This window comes from Carlito syrichta, unplaced genomic scaffold, assembly GCF_000164805.1.
Source record: "Carlito syrichta isolate Samal-C Ts95f unplaced genomic scaffold, Tarsius_syrichta-2.0.1 Scaffold305203, whole genome shotgun sequence".
NCBI classification, from domain to species: domain Eukaryota; kingdom Metazoa; phylum Chordata; class Mammalia; order Primates; family Tarsiidae; genus Carlito; species Carlito syrichta.
The window spans coordinates 192,075-206,566 of NW_007249299.1; the positions used below are offsets into that span (position 1 = coordinate 192,075).

General features: G+C 39.2%; 1 protein-coding gene across 2 annotated transcripts in view; it reads right to left on the bottom strand.

Annotated features, from left to right (window-relative positions):
- Positions 1-4,150: 4,150 nt before the first annotated feature.
- The window catches only part of ABCB1 (ATP binding cassette subfamily B member 1), a 97,652-nt gene continuing 87,310 nt past the window's right edge, over positions 4,151-14,492 (bottom strand). For both annotated transcript variants that reach the window (XM_021714074.1, XM_021714073.1), the window contains 4 exons: positions 13,745-13,942; positions 7,539-7,745; positions 4,971-5,117; positions 4,151-4,745 (listed from right to left, as the gene is read on the bottom strand). In XM_021714074.1, the coding sequence (XP_021569749.1) occupies positions 4,539-4,745; positions 4,971-5,117; positions 7,539-7,745; positions 13,745-13,942 (759 nt within the window). In that variant the 3' untranslated portion in view covers positions 4,151-4,538. The remainder of the gene's footprint in view (positions 4,746-4,970; positions 5,118-7,538; positions 7,746-13,744; positions 13,943-14,492) is intronic.

The following is a 14,492-nucleotide window of genomic DNA, read 5'->3' on the forward strand; positions in this document are numbered from 1 at the left end:
TCTATCACTCTCTCTCTCCGCCACTGGTTCTATGTTCTCACCAGTTCCATTTGGAGTCTCATTACCCTCAATGCTTGTGTGTTTGCTTTTTAAACAAAAGCATCTCATTTAGCTTCCCTGTTGTAAGATGTGTGTTAATTCCAGAGGTTGCTGTGACAAAATAGCACGAGTTTAGTGGCTTATACAACAGAAACATACTCTCTCATAGTTCTGGAAGCCAGAAATCCAAAATCCAGCAGGGTTACACTCCCTTCACGGGCTCTGGGTGATAATTCATTTGCTGTCTCTTCTGGTTTCTGGTGGCTGCTGGCATTCCTTGACTTGTGGCTGCATCACCTCAATTTCTGCTGCCACAGTCACATCACCTCCTCTTCTGTGCCAAATATCCCTCTGCCTTACTTTTATAAGAACCCTGTTCATTGGATTTAGGTACTACCCACATAATCCAGGATGACCTCCTCATCTCAAGATCCTTAACTTAATAGCAGGTATTTGCAAAGACTTTTCTCAAATAAAAGTCACATTCATAGGTTCTGAGGATTAGGATGTAGATATATCTTTTTGGCAGTTGCCATTCAATGCACTACAAGACACTTGTCCAATCCTCCCTGATACCAGTATTTTTGTCACATTATGCTCCTATTTGGAATCATCAATGGTTTTTTGTTTTCTGTCTCATCAAATCTGAACTCTTCTGACTGTCATTCTAGGCTTACCACAACCTGACCCTACCTGAATTTTATAACTCACAAACATCCTGCAATTTACTGCATCAGACTATTAGTGAATGACTACTATGTGTAAGACACCATTTCCAGGTTTTTGTGGGATACCAAGACAAATACAGTGTCACTCAGCCCTCACAAAGCATGTGCCACGGCTGAGGAGACAAGCATACACAGATGACTAAGTACAAAATTTAGCATGAAAAACAACATACTCCCTTTTCATCTAGCCAGCCCTGCACTATGCGTACTTCTGCTACCATGTTTTTTAACTAGTATTCATAACATGTTACACAATTCAGTACTTAATCACATAGTCTTGCAGTTTCCCTACTGTATTCATCTTTTTTGTGTCTCCAAAGAAAATGTTTCTTAAACTTAAGGATTCCTGCTTCTCTTGCTTTCTACTAAGGTAACTCTAAAAGGACTAAAAATAATGTTGTACATGTTTTTGAATGAGGTTTGGCTTGTACTAAAATGGTTTGCTGCATTTCAACTCACTAATTGAATATGGTAACTGTGTGAGGCAAATTTGAAAAAAATAAATGGTGTGAAGAAGAGTCCCCCTTTCCTGCCAACTTTTAAAGCTAAGGAGGTTATGGGGGCAGTGACACACTCAGGTAGCCAAAGCGGAGTCCAGCTAGAGCATAACAGCAAATGAAGGAAAACAGGGTTCAGAGAACCGAGTGCCACCTACAAAAGCAAACGGACTGTGAAAATAACTGCAGAGGATAATTTTTCTATTTTTCTTATGGGCAAGAAAGACTTTAAAAAATGGAAAAGTCTCATGCAAAGAAAGTGTTCAATAGCAGATATACAAAACTTTAAGAAAAAAATCTTTATCTTTGAGAAGTGAAACCAAGGGACATGGTTTTGTGTTTGTATTCATATAAATTTACCTAAATTTTCTGGTAGAAGCACACATTTTTTAAGTCTTACAATTTTAAAGTAAAATCTGAAAACTTAGAAAAATGATTATTTTTAACTCTGGTTTATTTTGGGCACTCACACGTTTTTTAAAAATATAAATTTATATACGTTACTAAAAAAGCTATCATATTGTTCATTTGGTAAAATGTTTCTTTACACAAATTACTTGCTTTGGTAATGTTCTTCTTCAATTTAATTTTTTAATGACTGTATAGTATTCCATTTTGTGAATGTACCAACATTTAATGAATAATTTATTACCATCAAATAGTTGAATCTTTCTAGTTGTCAATATTATAAGTAATGCTACAATAAACATCTTTTATCTCTTAAATTCCTAGAATTACAATTGCTGTCTTGAAGGATATGCATCTAAAAAATTTCACTTGCATTGTCAAATAACAATTGAAGTTTATATCGATTACCAAATCAACTAATATGGAATGCCACACTAGTTTTTTTTTATTGTCAAGTTACAAGGCAGAATAAGGTACTTTGTTTTAATTTTTATTTATTTTATTATTTAAACTGTATACTTTCTTCTCTTGCATTTCTTCTTTGTGATTTACCTGATTATATACTTTGCTCATTTTTTATTGGAGGCAATGGCTTTTGCTTTTCTTTTCTTTTTTTTTTTTGAAGTTCTTTATATAATAAAGATAGCAATTGTTTACGAGGAGGGACCCCAAAATATAGAATTATTTTTTGAAGGGCAGCCTCCTTGTAGTATAGGCTCTCCCCCCACTAGGTAAGTGTTCTAGGAACCCATCAGCATCAGTGTACCAGCTAGTGTTGTGAGAAGCTGCATTTGGCTTCATTGAATTTTTTTTTTTTTTAGATTCTTTCAGCACATTTGCCCATTTCATGATGGGCGATTTATGAGCACACCTGCCCACACTGCTCTGAGTGTTCAGTAGTTTTTGATCAAAAACAGCATGACCCCCGTGCCCTACCCTCTCTATTTACCCAATCTTGCCCAGAACAACTTTTTTTTATTTTCCTGGATGAAAAAAGACCTCAAAGGGAAACGTTTTGCTGATGTGCAAGAGATGAAACAAAAAAGACCAGAAGCACTAAAAGGCATCAAAATTGACTAGTCTGAAAACTGCTTGGAGCTGTGGAAAAAGCATCTCGAGAGTTGTATTGCATCAAATGGAGAGTACTTTGAAGGTGACTGAATTTTAAACATGCAAGAATACGCAATATGCAATAAATTCTGACTTTTTTGGGTCTCCTTGTATAACATGGAAAATGTGGCACCCAGCATGTGAATTTCAATCTTATTTATATGATCTTTGGCTAATTTTAAAAATTCTGTAGTCCAGAATACCAATGTTTGGGATATTTCCTTTTAATTTTTTTCATCATGTTTACATCACAATGTATTTAAACTCGTGGCACATTTCAACGTCAGCAAGTCAGAGTATCAAATCTGGAAGAGACAAGTTACTGGAGAAAGTGACTTAAGTCAGAAAAAAAGAGAAGCTAAATTTATAAAAGTACAAAAATATTTTAAAACCTTTGAAAAGCCTTTTATAAGAGCAATGCAAAATAGTTAATGAACATCTGTACTTCAAATCCATGTATTATCCCACCTCCCAAAAGCTTGTGTTGAGCTATTGATGGGTTTGATAGCCAGTCTAATGTGGAAATGCCAGAATGACTGGATGAAGTCCAAGAAGAATGAAGCCCGATGGCTCTGAAAGACTCAATGTGTAATGACATACACAGAATTAGAATTATTTAAACTGCTTATTAACCATTCCCACAAAAATGAATGAGTGGGTTTTCTTTTGTTTTTTTTTTTTTGAGTTGGAGTCTCACTCCATCTCCCAGACTGGAGTGCAGTGGTTGCTCCCGGCCACCACAGCCTCCACCCACTGGGCTCTGGTGATCCTTCCGCCTCAGCCTTCCAAGTAGCTGGAACTACAGGTGCACGCTACCACACCCAGCTAATTTTCTTTTGGTTTATTGTAGAGATGAGGTTTTGCCAAATTGCCCTGGTAGATCTCGAACCCGCGGGCCCAGTCAATCCACTCACCACAACCTCCCAAAGCGCGGGATTACATGCTGAGCCACCAAGCCTGGCTGAATGAGTGTTTTTAAGGAAAACAATTTTTTTTTGAGTCAAGGTCTCACTCTGTCACCCAAGCTGGAGTGCAATGGCCCAGTCATGGCTCACTGCAGCCTCGACTTGCCCCAGGCTCAGGTGATTCTTCTACCACAGCCTTCTGAATAGCTGGGACTACAGACATGCACCACCACGCCTGGCTAATTTTTTGACTTTTTTGTAGAGATAAGGTTTTGCTGTGTTGCCTAGACTGGTCTCGAACTCCTGGGTTCAAGCAATCCCCTTATCTCAGCCTCCCAAAGTGCTGGATTACAAGCATGAGCCACCGTATCTGGCCCAAAAATAATCTTTTAAAAGCAGAAATTATCTACAATATTCCACTTAGAAGAAGATTTATTCATAGGCATTTCAGACAAGATGGCTCCAGTCACATGAACGTTTAGTTTTATTATAGACACTTTATGCAAACATTTCAGTACTTTTTGCTACTTCTATAATTTTTTAGCAAGGCAGGCAGTTATAGTCCAAATAAGAAAATATAAACAAAATTTCACAATTTTTAAAAAATCTACTTTGAATTACTTTATACAGTCTATAATGCAGTTAAAACAACTTTGCCCTATTTGAAGATGTCTCTTTCTGTTTCTTTAGTTATGAAGTCTCTGGAGACTCTAAACTTGATGTTATGTTCTTCAATTGTAGCAGGAAATGTTAAACAGATAACTCTTCATAATCCAGTAAGTGTTTGCTTTTTAACTTTGATTAAATGCTATATTTAAACACAAAATATTTAACATAGCATATGGAATAGTTCACTGGCGTTTTGCTCCGGCCTGGACGCTGACCATTGAAAAATAGATGCCTTTCTGTGCCAGCAGCTGTTGATGTGTGCCTCGCTCCTTGATTCTGCCACTCTGAAACACCACTATCAAGTCTGCGTTCTGGATGGTGGACAGGCGGTGAGCAATCACAATACAGGTGCGGCCCTCTCTGGCCTTGTCCAGGGCTTCTTGAACAACCTGTTTCATAATCACATAAATTAATTCTGATAATAATAGCTGTAGAACTTATCTGCTTTGTGCCATCTTAGTTCTCCTGAATAACAGCTATAGGAAGTGTTTAAATTCCACTAAAAGGTGACACAAGTAACAATCAACAATCTGGCTAAGGTTGATAAAAGTATATATTTAAATCTTTTAAGAACGACTAACTCGAGTATGAATGAATCCAATTTAAATTCTTACCTTTTCACTTTCTGTATCCAGAGCTGATGTTGCTTCATCCAAAAGCAAAATATGAGGCTGTCTAACAAGGGCACGAGCTATGGCAATGCGCTGTTTCTGGCCACCGGAGAGTTGAGTTCCTTTGTCTCCTACTCTGGTGTTATATTTCTGTAAATAGGGTTTTGTTATTAATGAAAGTAGAAATGATGGTGAGGTTCTAACAGTTTGCTTACAGAAAGTAGGATACACTACTTTCTATATACTTCCATACACACCAAAAATTTAGGTTTAGAAGCTAAGAATGATGGGTTCCTAGGGAGTTAAACAACAAAACACAGCTCTAAGTGGCAGGGATTAATCTTCCTTTTTGAACATAGATGCTTGGGTCTTAAGATGATAGGTTCTGGGTAAACAAGCCAGTATTTTTTTGAGGAAGAATACTGTTGCAATTTTAGTATCTCCCATCTTCTGGTTTCATTTTATTTGGGTCAAAGATCGGTAGGAGAAAGGAAATTTGATTTGAACAGGCTACTCATAATAAAATAATTGAAGTTCATCTTATTTCTAACCAGCAGGTGACGCTCTCTGCATTATTTTAAAGAGAGGAAAGAGATTCTTGGTATGTTAGTCTTTTGGTGTCTGTTTTTATGAAACTATAGCCAATGCTTAAACAATTTTAATGGATGCTAAAGAGTTCCATGATGATATCTATCTCTGAAAGCTAGAAATCTCCTTTAAAAAACTTTTGTTTTTAGAGTTCTTCCAAAATTCTTTCCATGTTATTTTTCACAGTAGATAATTGTCACCAACTATTCAATATGATGACAGGGACAAGAGTTACAGTGTATGTAGAAGAGAGCAGAAGCAGGATGTGACAGTATAACCTAGAAAATAACACTGTCTTATTTTCAGGACTTTGGCAGGCTGAAATTTTAGTCAAACTATGGGCTCTGATTCTGACACCCAGAGTTTGACAGTAAAATTCACATTCTGTACAGGGCTGCCTATTTTTATTTGCTTCACCTGGCAGCCTTAGTTCTATGGCACTCAAACCAGAGTCCTCCCTTGTAGATGGAGTGAGAAGACCCCATGTGAGAGGTTTTGGTAGATGTTTGGGACCAGCTCTAACCCAAAGCTGTGGCTGCCTCAGAAGACAGGAGCACTGGAGTATAGAGGTTATTCAGTTGCACTATTGATACAATATTGATCTTGTTTAAGCAGATAAAGGTAGTGCTGTAACTCTGTAGTAAGGAAGTACTTAAACCAGTCTCCTGCAGGATCAGGTGAATCCTAGTATTCACCACTAGAGAAGAAGGCTGCCTCTAGACACTGAGAAAGAGAATCATTATATATACAGGTATGCTCTGTGTGACAGATAGAGACCAGGAGCCCAGAAAGGTGGAGTCCCTGTGGTAGACAAACACCAGAAGTTAGATATACCCCAGAAGTTAGATATACCCCAGAAGTTAGATAATGTGTACTCTCTGTGTTTGTGTTCTGTTAGCCCCCAGTCCTGTAGTTCTTGGACTTCAGCCTGCATCAGTATCACCTGTGCTATTAAAACATAGATTGCTGGGCTCTATCTCCAAAGGTTCTTACCTGGGAGGTCTGGGGTGGGTCCTGAAAATATGCATAGCTAACAAATTCCCAGTTGATGCTATCTATGCCCACACTTCTGAGAACCACTGACCTTTCATTAGTAAAGGGGATGGGAGCTTTGAATTTTACATGTTCAAGTCCGGGGAAGGGCTTCCTTGTAATAAAGAACATATATAGTAATAATGGAAGGGCTAGATTAGCTAACAGTGAGTGGCACTTCAAAATACAAGACCTAGGAAGGCTTACTAGAACCAGAAAGGTTCCTTTTATCTTACTTCCTAGGAGGAATTCAGAGGGCAACAGCCCCAGGAGCCCTAGAGAAGATTTCAACAATCAACCCTATGAATAAAGCTTGGGGCCCATGATGAGAGATTACATGATACCATGGTCAATCCAATGGCTCACCTCTATTCACAGAGAGCCCTCTTTCTGGAATGTGTCCAGCTCTCTGACCTGGCCTGATTCTACAGAGTAAGGTTTGAGGTTTGGGAAAGAGCTGCAAGAAGGCTGGAGGAAAAGAAATGGGTAAAGGAATGAGGAGGGTAAATCATGCCTACTTCCTTGGCAAAACTAGAAGCAGCATGTCCACAGGTGGAGTGCCAGGTTTCGCCTGGGGATCCTGTACTCGAACTTAAAGGGACAGGCCTCCCAGACTCATACTTATTCCTAGGGCTGAAGGAAGTAGAGCCTCAAGCCTAACAGTTTTGGATATAGAGAATTGTTCCTGTTCTCCTATTCTTAGAAGGTTCCTCTCTCCTAAACCTGAATCACTCCAACACTTTCATCCCTTCCTCACAAGAAGAGTCAGGTGATCAGGTAAACAGAACATCTAATGGGGACAGGAAATGTGACCAGAGGCTTACACAAGTGAGAGTGTATTTTTGTTGCCAACTTTTCTTTACCTCTGGGAAATCAGCCTTTTAAAAAATCAAAGTGTAGCCAGGGAGGCTGCCACATGCTCCTGGGCTCTTAATTTGGAGAGAGACATACCTCGGGCAGCGACTCAATAAAGGCGTGGATGTTGGCCTCCGTGGCCGCCTTCACGATCTCTTCCTGGGATACCTCCCGGCTGTTGTCTCCATAGGCAATGTTCTCACCAATGCTGCAGTCAAACAGGATGGGCTCCTGGGACACAATGCCCAGGTGTGCTCGGAGCCACTGGACATTTAGTTGCTTTATTTCCTCACCATCAATCAGCTGAAAACAAGAGTCTGCAGATCAACTTTAGGACTAGCACGCTTTGAATTTAGCAAAATTAACATCGTTATTTCATGCATGAAAACTGCCAAGTTACTGTGAATTAAGGAAAATTCTGTGTTCTTAAAATTTGGATAATCAAGGTTATTCCAACCAGATCTTAAATGTATGCTTTGAGAAATGGTCATGTTTCTTGTGTTTTAACCCTGGTTTCTGATATGTAAAATGAAGAAGGCAGAATAATGCTCTTTCTCTCCCAAGATATCTACGTTCTAATCCCCAGGATTGTGAATATGTTATGTTACATGGCAAAAAGGAATTAAAGTAGCAGATGGAATTAAGGTTCTGAATTAGCTGACCATAAAAAAAAAGATTATCTTGGTGGGCCTAATGTAATCATAAGGATTCTTAACAAAGAAGGAATCAGGAGAGACAGTATGAGAGCACTGCAATATGAGAAAGACTCAACCAGCTGCTGCTGGCTTTGACGATGGAGAAAGGGGCCACGAGTCAGAAAAGGCAAGAAAATGGATAGCCCCTTGGAGCCTCCAGAAGGAATACAGCCCCATTGACCCCTGATGTTAGCCTGGTGAGACTTATTTTGGACTTCTGACCTTCAGAAATGGAAGAAAATAAATTTGTGTTATTTTAAGTCATTAAATTTGTGGTAACTGGTTGTAGCAGTCACAGGAAACTAATATAATATCTAATACTTCTGGATGTATCCTGATATCCTTATTCTTGCATCTCAATTGTTCAGGAAAAAAAAAGTCCAGGTAGAGTGTCAACAAGTTTACCACATTAGGTTTGTGATGTGAGTTTGAGGAATCAGACAGAGTGGCTAAGTAGAATGGAAGTAAACAAGGGAGGGTGACTGCTCTATTTCTCAGTAGTTGCTGATCTCGGGAAAGTGAATTAATTTTTCTGACTTAGTTTCCTTGTGGATAAGATGGGAATGATGATAATTCCTAAACTTACAGAATTGAGGATTAGATATTATGCCACTTAGCACAGTTCCAGGCAAGGAGTAAGTGCTGAAGGGCTGTCAGCAATTTGTAATTGTGTGTGTGTGTGTGTGTGTGTGTGTGTGTGTGTGTGTGTGTGTGTGTGTGTGTGTGATGTGCTTGGGACCTACACGGGATGGAGAGTTGAAAGAATGGACAGACATCCTCAATTCTGAGCCAAAGGAGTAGGAATGAAGAGCTGCTCTTTCTCTATGATCTGGCTCCCTAGGGAATTCAAGTGAGAGAGTTGTTCATCCCCTCTGAAGAAGGCACCAGTGCTTCAGCTTTGGACTATATTAATAGCGGTGACAAGTGTATACCAAGCCATATATACTCTTCGTACCTTGTGTGCCTGGCTGGGTAGTTCAGGGAGACAGCTGGCCAAAGGTGGGGTACAAACTTTGCTGCAGAACATGACTTCTGCCTGTGAAGCTGGCAGATGCAGGGATGGAAAGCACCGTCATGACCTTATTAGTACCAACCCAGTTGCCATGGAGACTATTCTGAGCATTTATGCTCCAGGCCTCCTTATGGTGTTAATAAATGAGGGTGGAAGGTAGAGGGTGGAGAGAGGCAATACAAACCAAATGAAAATGTGGCTACGCAGCAGAGCTTGTTAGATAAAATACCATACTTGGGAAATGGAATTTTGAGGAAAGTTTTGCTTTTTAGCGCCCAGGTTTCTGCCCTTGGGAAAAAAACAGACACTAACTAATATGATTACAGGCAAATCTGAGTGATCCCAACACGTTTTAATGAGTTTCTTCATTATACTGACTATGATAACATTCTTGGGCCTTGTCATCTCTTCTTCATGGACAGAACTGCCATCTATTTAAAACCTGTGTTAACTGAAGAATCCTTTCTTTAAGGAAAACATGTTTAGAAATCCAGAATGTAAAACAGATCAAGGCAGAGCTTCTTTGGCTGAGGTACGGTAGTGGTCTGAGGGAAGATCAAGGAACTCTGGGGGAATCCATGAGACCCGCTTAAAAAAAAAAAAGAAAATTCTGGCCTACATAAGAATGTAACCAGGAAGGTAGACACATTGTTAAGAAATATAATGTAAGTCCAAGTTAAAATGACTAGCTATCTTTATTGTAGATTGTTAAATAAATTGTTTGCTTTAATTAGCACAAATAATCAAATGTTAAGTATCATTATCTATGTATATTTACTCTAAAGTAAAAACCAAAAACAAGCACTGACAATATTGGAGGTTCTGTGATTAAGTATTCCTCATAATTTTCATTTAATCTTCATCACAACCCTTATGAGGTAGCTGTAATTTTAATTCCCATTTTATAGATAAGGAAATGAGTAAAGTTAAGAAACATACAAGGTCATACAGTAACTGGAGGCCCCAGGACTGGATCTAAACACTAAAGGGTGGGTTTCAGTAACACAAGTATCTCACAATGGAAAGGTAGTATCTGTCCTCCCTCAAAAGGGGAATGCTTCCATCGTGGCCCAGGAACCTAGAGGTTAGAACTAGATAATGACAAGCAGTTTCTAACTGTATCCTAAAGGAGAGGACTTCATGGTACATGGGATGGGGCAGAGAGGGAGGAAAGCAGAGGTCGGGGGAAGACTCAAACCAGAGATGATTTAACAGGGAAGCCAATGAAGGTTAAGTTTCAAGGGCCTTCAACAGCTGTAAGTTCTAGGAGTTGAACTGTGTTCTGGGTGGGAAAGAGCAAGGCTGTGATCAGGAAGCTCTTTACTGTAAGCACTGATGGTAAACCGCCTAAAAAGGAAGAAAGGGACCAGAATTTTTAAGCTTCCAATATTTTATTATAATTTTTTAAATTTTAAGTAAATAGTTGCTTTTGTGTCTAACTGTGCATTCAAAACATTGTCTTGTTTCTTTAAGTAAAATCCCTAAAATTGTGTAACCTTCAAGTCCCACAAAACTTGGCTCTTCCTCACAATTCTGTGGCTAATTTTTCAAGACCCTCCACAAGGTAACCTAAACCTTCCTTTAAATCACCCAGTCCAGTGGTTCTCAAATGATAGCCAGCATCAGAATCATCTGAGAAAATTATAAAAATAAAAGGGCAGGACTTTTGCCTACTTGAAGAATCCAGGGTGGCTGTGTTCCTGACTAGCTCTCTAGGCTGTTCTAACATACACCAAAGTTTGAAAACCACCACTCCAGATCAGTATTTCTCAAAGCATATGATGCAAGGTCCACTGATGGTAGTGAGAATTTCCTGACGTCAGGGTGGTTCTCAAGGTCAAGTTCTTCCTTAATTCTTATGCTCAAATTCACAGATTAATTTTCACACAGTAATAAAAACTAATTAGCAGTAACCTACTAACTGAGTTATTCAGGGCCACTACTGATAGTCATAAACGAAAGTTGGTACATTTACTAGAGTTTATCGGGACACTTCTGCTAAGAAGTCTGGCTGCAGTATACCACCTGGCAGTATATCAAAGTTCTAGTGCAAATGCACAGAAGCAGATAATGGGTATTCCTGCAACAAAGGAGGACTCTGTTTTCAGTGCATTACAAGTGTTGTCTTGAGATGCTTATTGTCCTCTGCACTCAGCATTCATCTTCATATTCTTTCATGTCTTTCCTTTCATCTATCAAGGGACTAGAAGGCTAAAAACAACTTCCCAGGCTCCCTTGGTCCTGGAAGTAAGTACGGGTCTACCAAAGAGATGCAGTGTGTGGAATCTGGGAGGCAGATGGCAACTTTCCCTCTGCTGCTGTGGCAAGCTAACACACGTTTGGCAGGCAGTTTTTGCAACAGCCAGACCTGGTCTTGTATCTTTAAATATGGAGTGGCTGTGGCATTGGCATAATTTTCTGCCAGTTCCTGCTTACAGGAGTGCAGTTGCAGTGCTGTGATTTGGAAGTCTAAGAGAAAAAAGCCTCCTTTACTTTCATTCTTCCAGCCTTCCAAAGATTTTGTAAGAACCTAATTCCCTTTATTAAATACCTATTTCAAATACCTAAAGCAGTTTTTGTTTCCTATCCTGAACTATAACTGATACTGTCCATGTTTTTAATTATGTGCTGCTTGTGATTACAAATTTGTAGAATAATAATAAATCACTTTCTTCTTGAGTACTTATTATACTGTTTACTACAGTTGCTGTTTTCAGTTCCAACATTTTCTTATCACCAAGTGGTTTTTCCACTGGAGAGTGACTATGAACGTGGTAGGGGGCTATAAGATTAAAAAAAAAAAATTTCCTAATGAGTTATAACCAGAAAAGTTTCAGGTTCACCACTGTTAATTTCCTATTTCAGCCAAACTGGCTTATTTGCTGCATCGGGAGCAAATCACTTATCAACCACAGCTATACATTCTCTCTCATAGTGAATGCATCTTTACTGTCCACCCACAAGCAAATCTTACTTATCCCTTAAGAACTAGCTCTAGGCCTCTCTCCTTGAATCTAACTCATGAAAGCATATGCCCCATCCCCTCTGGTTAAGAACTAGCTCTAGGCCTCTCCCCTTAAGAACTAGCTCTAGGCCTCTCTCCTTGAATCTAACTCATGAAAGCATATGCCCCATCCCCTCTTTGAGGGCAGATACAATGCCCCACAATTTGTTATAACACAACATTTAACACATTGCTTAATAATTAACCGCTGAGTGCCATAATTAGTGTCTGAGAGCTAACATTTCCTCCTCTAATTGCTTCGACTATCAGTGAGGTCCTCATTTAGAGTCCTGTGCTCAAACTTCAACCACAAAATTGAAGGATAAAATCATTGTTCAGAGAAAGTATAAAATAAGGGAATAAAAATAGGTAACAAAGCTTATGTAACTATTGAAGAATAGTCTGAATAAAGGCATAACTCTCTTTGAATATAAATTTAAAAATTTATGAGTAACAGTGATTGCTGTGGGGAAGTGAAAAAAGCCCTAAACTATAGGTTGAAAAGTCTCTTTTCATTTCATTCATTAATGAATTGGGTCCATGTGGAGCAGGTGGGCATCAGTTTGACTATGCCAAAAGGCATCCATTCTGACTGGTCAGTGCCCATGCTGTTCCTATTGTCAAATTTTTAAATATCAACTTTGATTACAACTAGTAACTAAATGTCTAAATAATGAAAATTTCTTGCTGTAAATTTTATTCCTTCCTAGTTTGATTCTTTTTTTATCCCTTATATAGTGATTTAAATTTACTACTCCCTTCAAGACTCCTATCTCATCCCCAGCACCTAAGACATTCTCTGACACATTTTAATTCAGAAGACAAAGGGCATTCTTCCATATCCTTTATTCACTTCCCAAATTTGTTGATCTTACTTGTTTTTCTTAGATGATATTTCAATGCCCTCTCTCTATCAATGGTTTTGTCCCATTCCTCAGCTATACAAATGTTCAAGATTCCTTGGACCCTGCCTCCCTACTCAAGCTGCTATTCTTATTTGTCTTTCTTTTGCCTTCAATCTTCTTGATAATCGACACTCACTTAAATCTCCATTTCCCCTCCTAAACCTAGTTCAGTCACGCTGAACTGTTTTCTATCATTCCTACTTCACTAAGAATATTTTTAAATATCAGAAATACTTCATTCATTGCCACATCCTCCAATGTCTTCCTAGTCCCCACCCTACCTAATCTCTCCATAGCATCTGCCATTGCTGACCCCTTTTTAAAAATGCTCCTCATCCGTCGCTTCCATCTCACTTGTTCCTCCTAGCACCCCTCCTCTATCTTTCTGGCTACCTTCCATTTTTGCTGGCTCTTCTCGTCAGTTGAAACCCAATCAGGGCAAGGGGGATGGATTGTAAAAAGGCTGCTTGCAAAGGAGGGTGGGAAGTCAGTGATGAGGGAGAGGCAGGAGAAACTGGCTGGAGCAGATGACACAGCTTGGAGACTGTATCTAGGATGTCAGACTTTATCCAAATGGGGCTGTTGTTTAAAGGTTTGAAAAACCACAGCTTATAGTCAAGAATTACATACATCATGAAGTTTAGATGATGAAAAACCTGAACTGAACTAAACATAAGTGTGCTCACCACTGTCCCCGCCAAGGGGTCATAGAACCTCTCCAGGAGCTGGACTACCGTGCTCTTCCCACAGCCACTGCTGCCCACCAGGGCCAGCGTCTGGCCCTTGTTCACCTCCAGGCTCAGCCCCTGAAGCACTGGGATATCTGGTCGGGTGGGATAGTTGAACACAACTTCCTTAAATGTCACGTTTCCTTCCATGGTTATCTATAATGAGAGCAATTACAGTAAACTTGATTGCTACAACACTAAAAACATAGTGTCTAGCTAACCTTCTCTACTACCAGGTATCAAGAGATTGCAAACTCATGTTACAACTGGGCTTCACTTCAAACTGCTAGAATTCAATAAATAAGATCTAAAAGAGTCAATGTTTTATAGCGTGTATTGTTCAGACAATACAAATATACAATATAGGTGTAATAACTCAAATCTGTTTCCCAAGAATAGAGCAACCTACATAGGATAAAATCTGATTAATAGTGAACAACTATTCCGATTTCCCTGTTATTGTGCTTTATAAATGTACTGAATATTAATATATATTATTATCCTTATTATAATGAATCTATAATCACAAAAATTTATGTTATCATCAGCATGTTAAAAAGCACAAATTTCAGCTGGGCTTGGTGGCTCAGCCTGTAATACCACACCTTTGGGAGGCTGAGGTGAGTGGATTGCCTGAGCCCGCGGGTTTGAGACCCGCCTGGGCAGCAAGACCTCATCTCTACTTTAAATCAAAAAATCAGCCAGG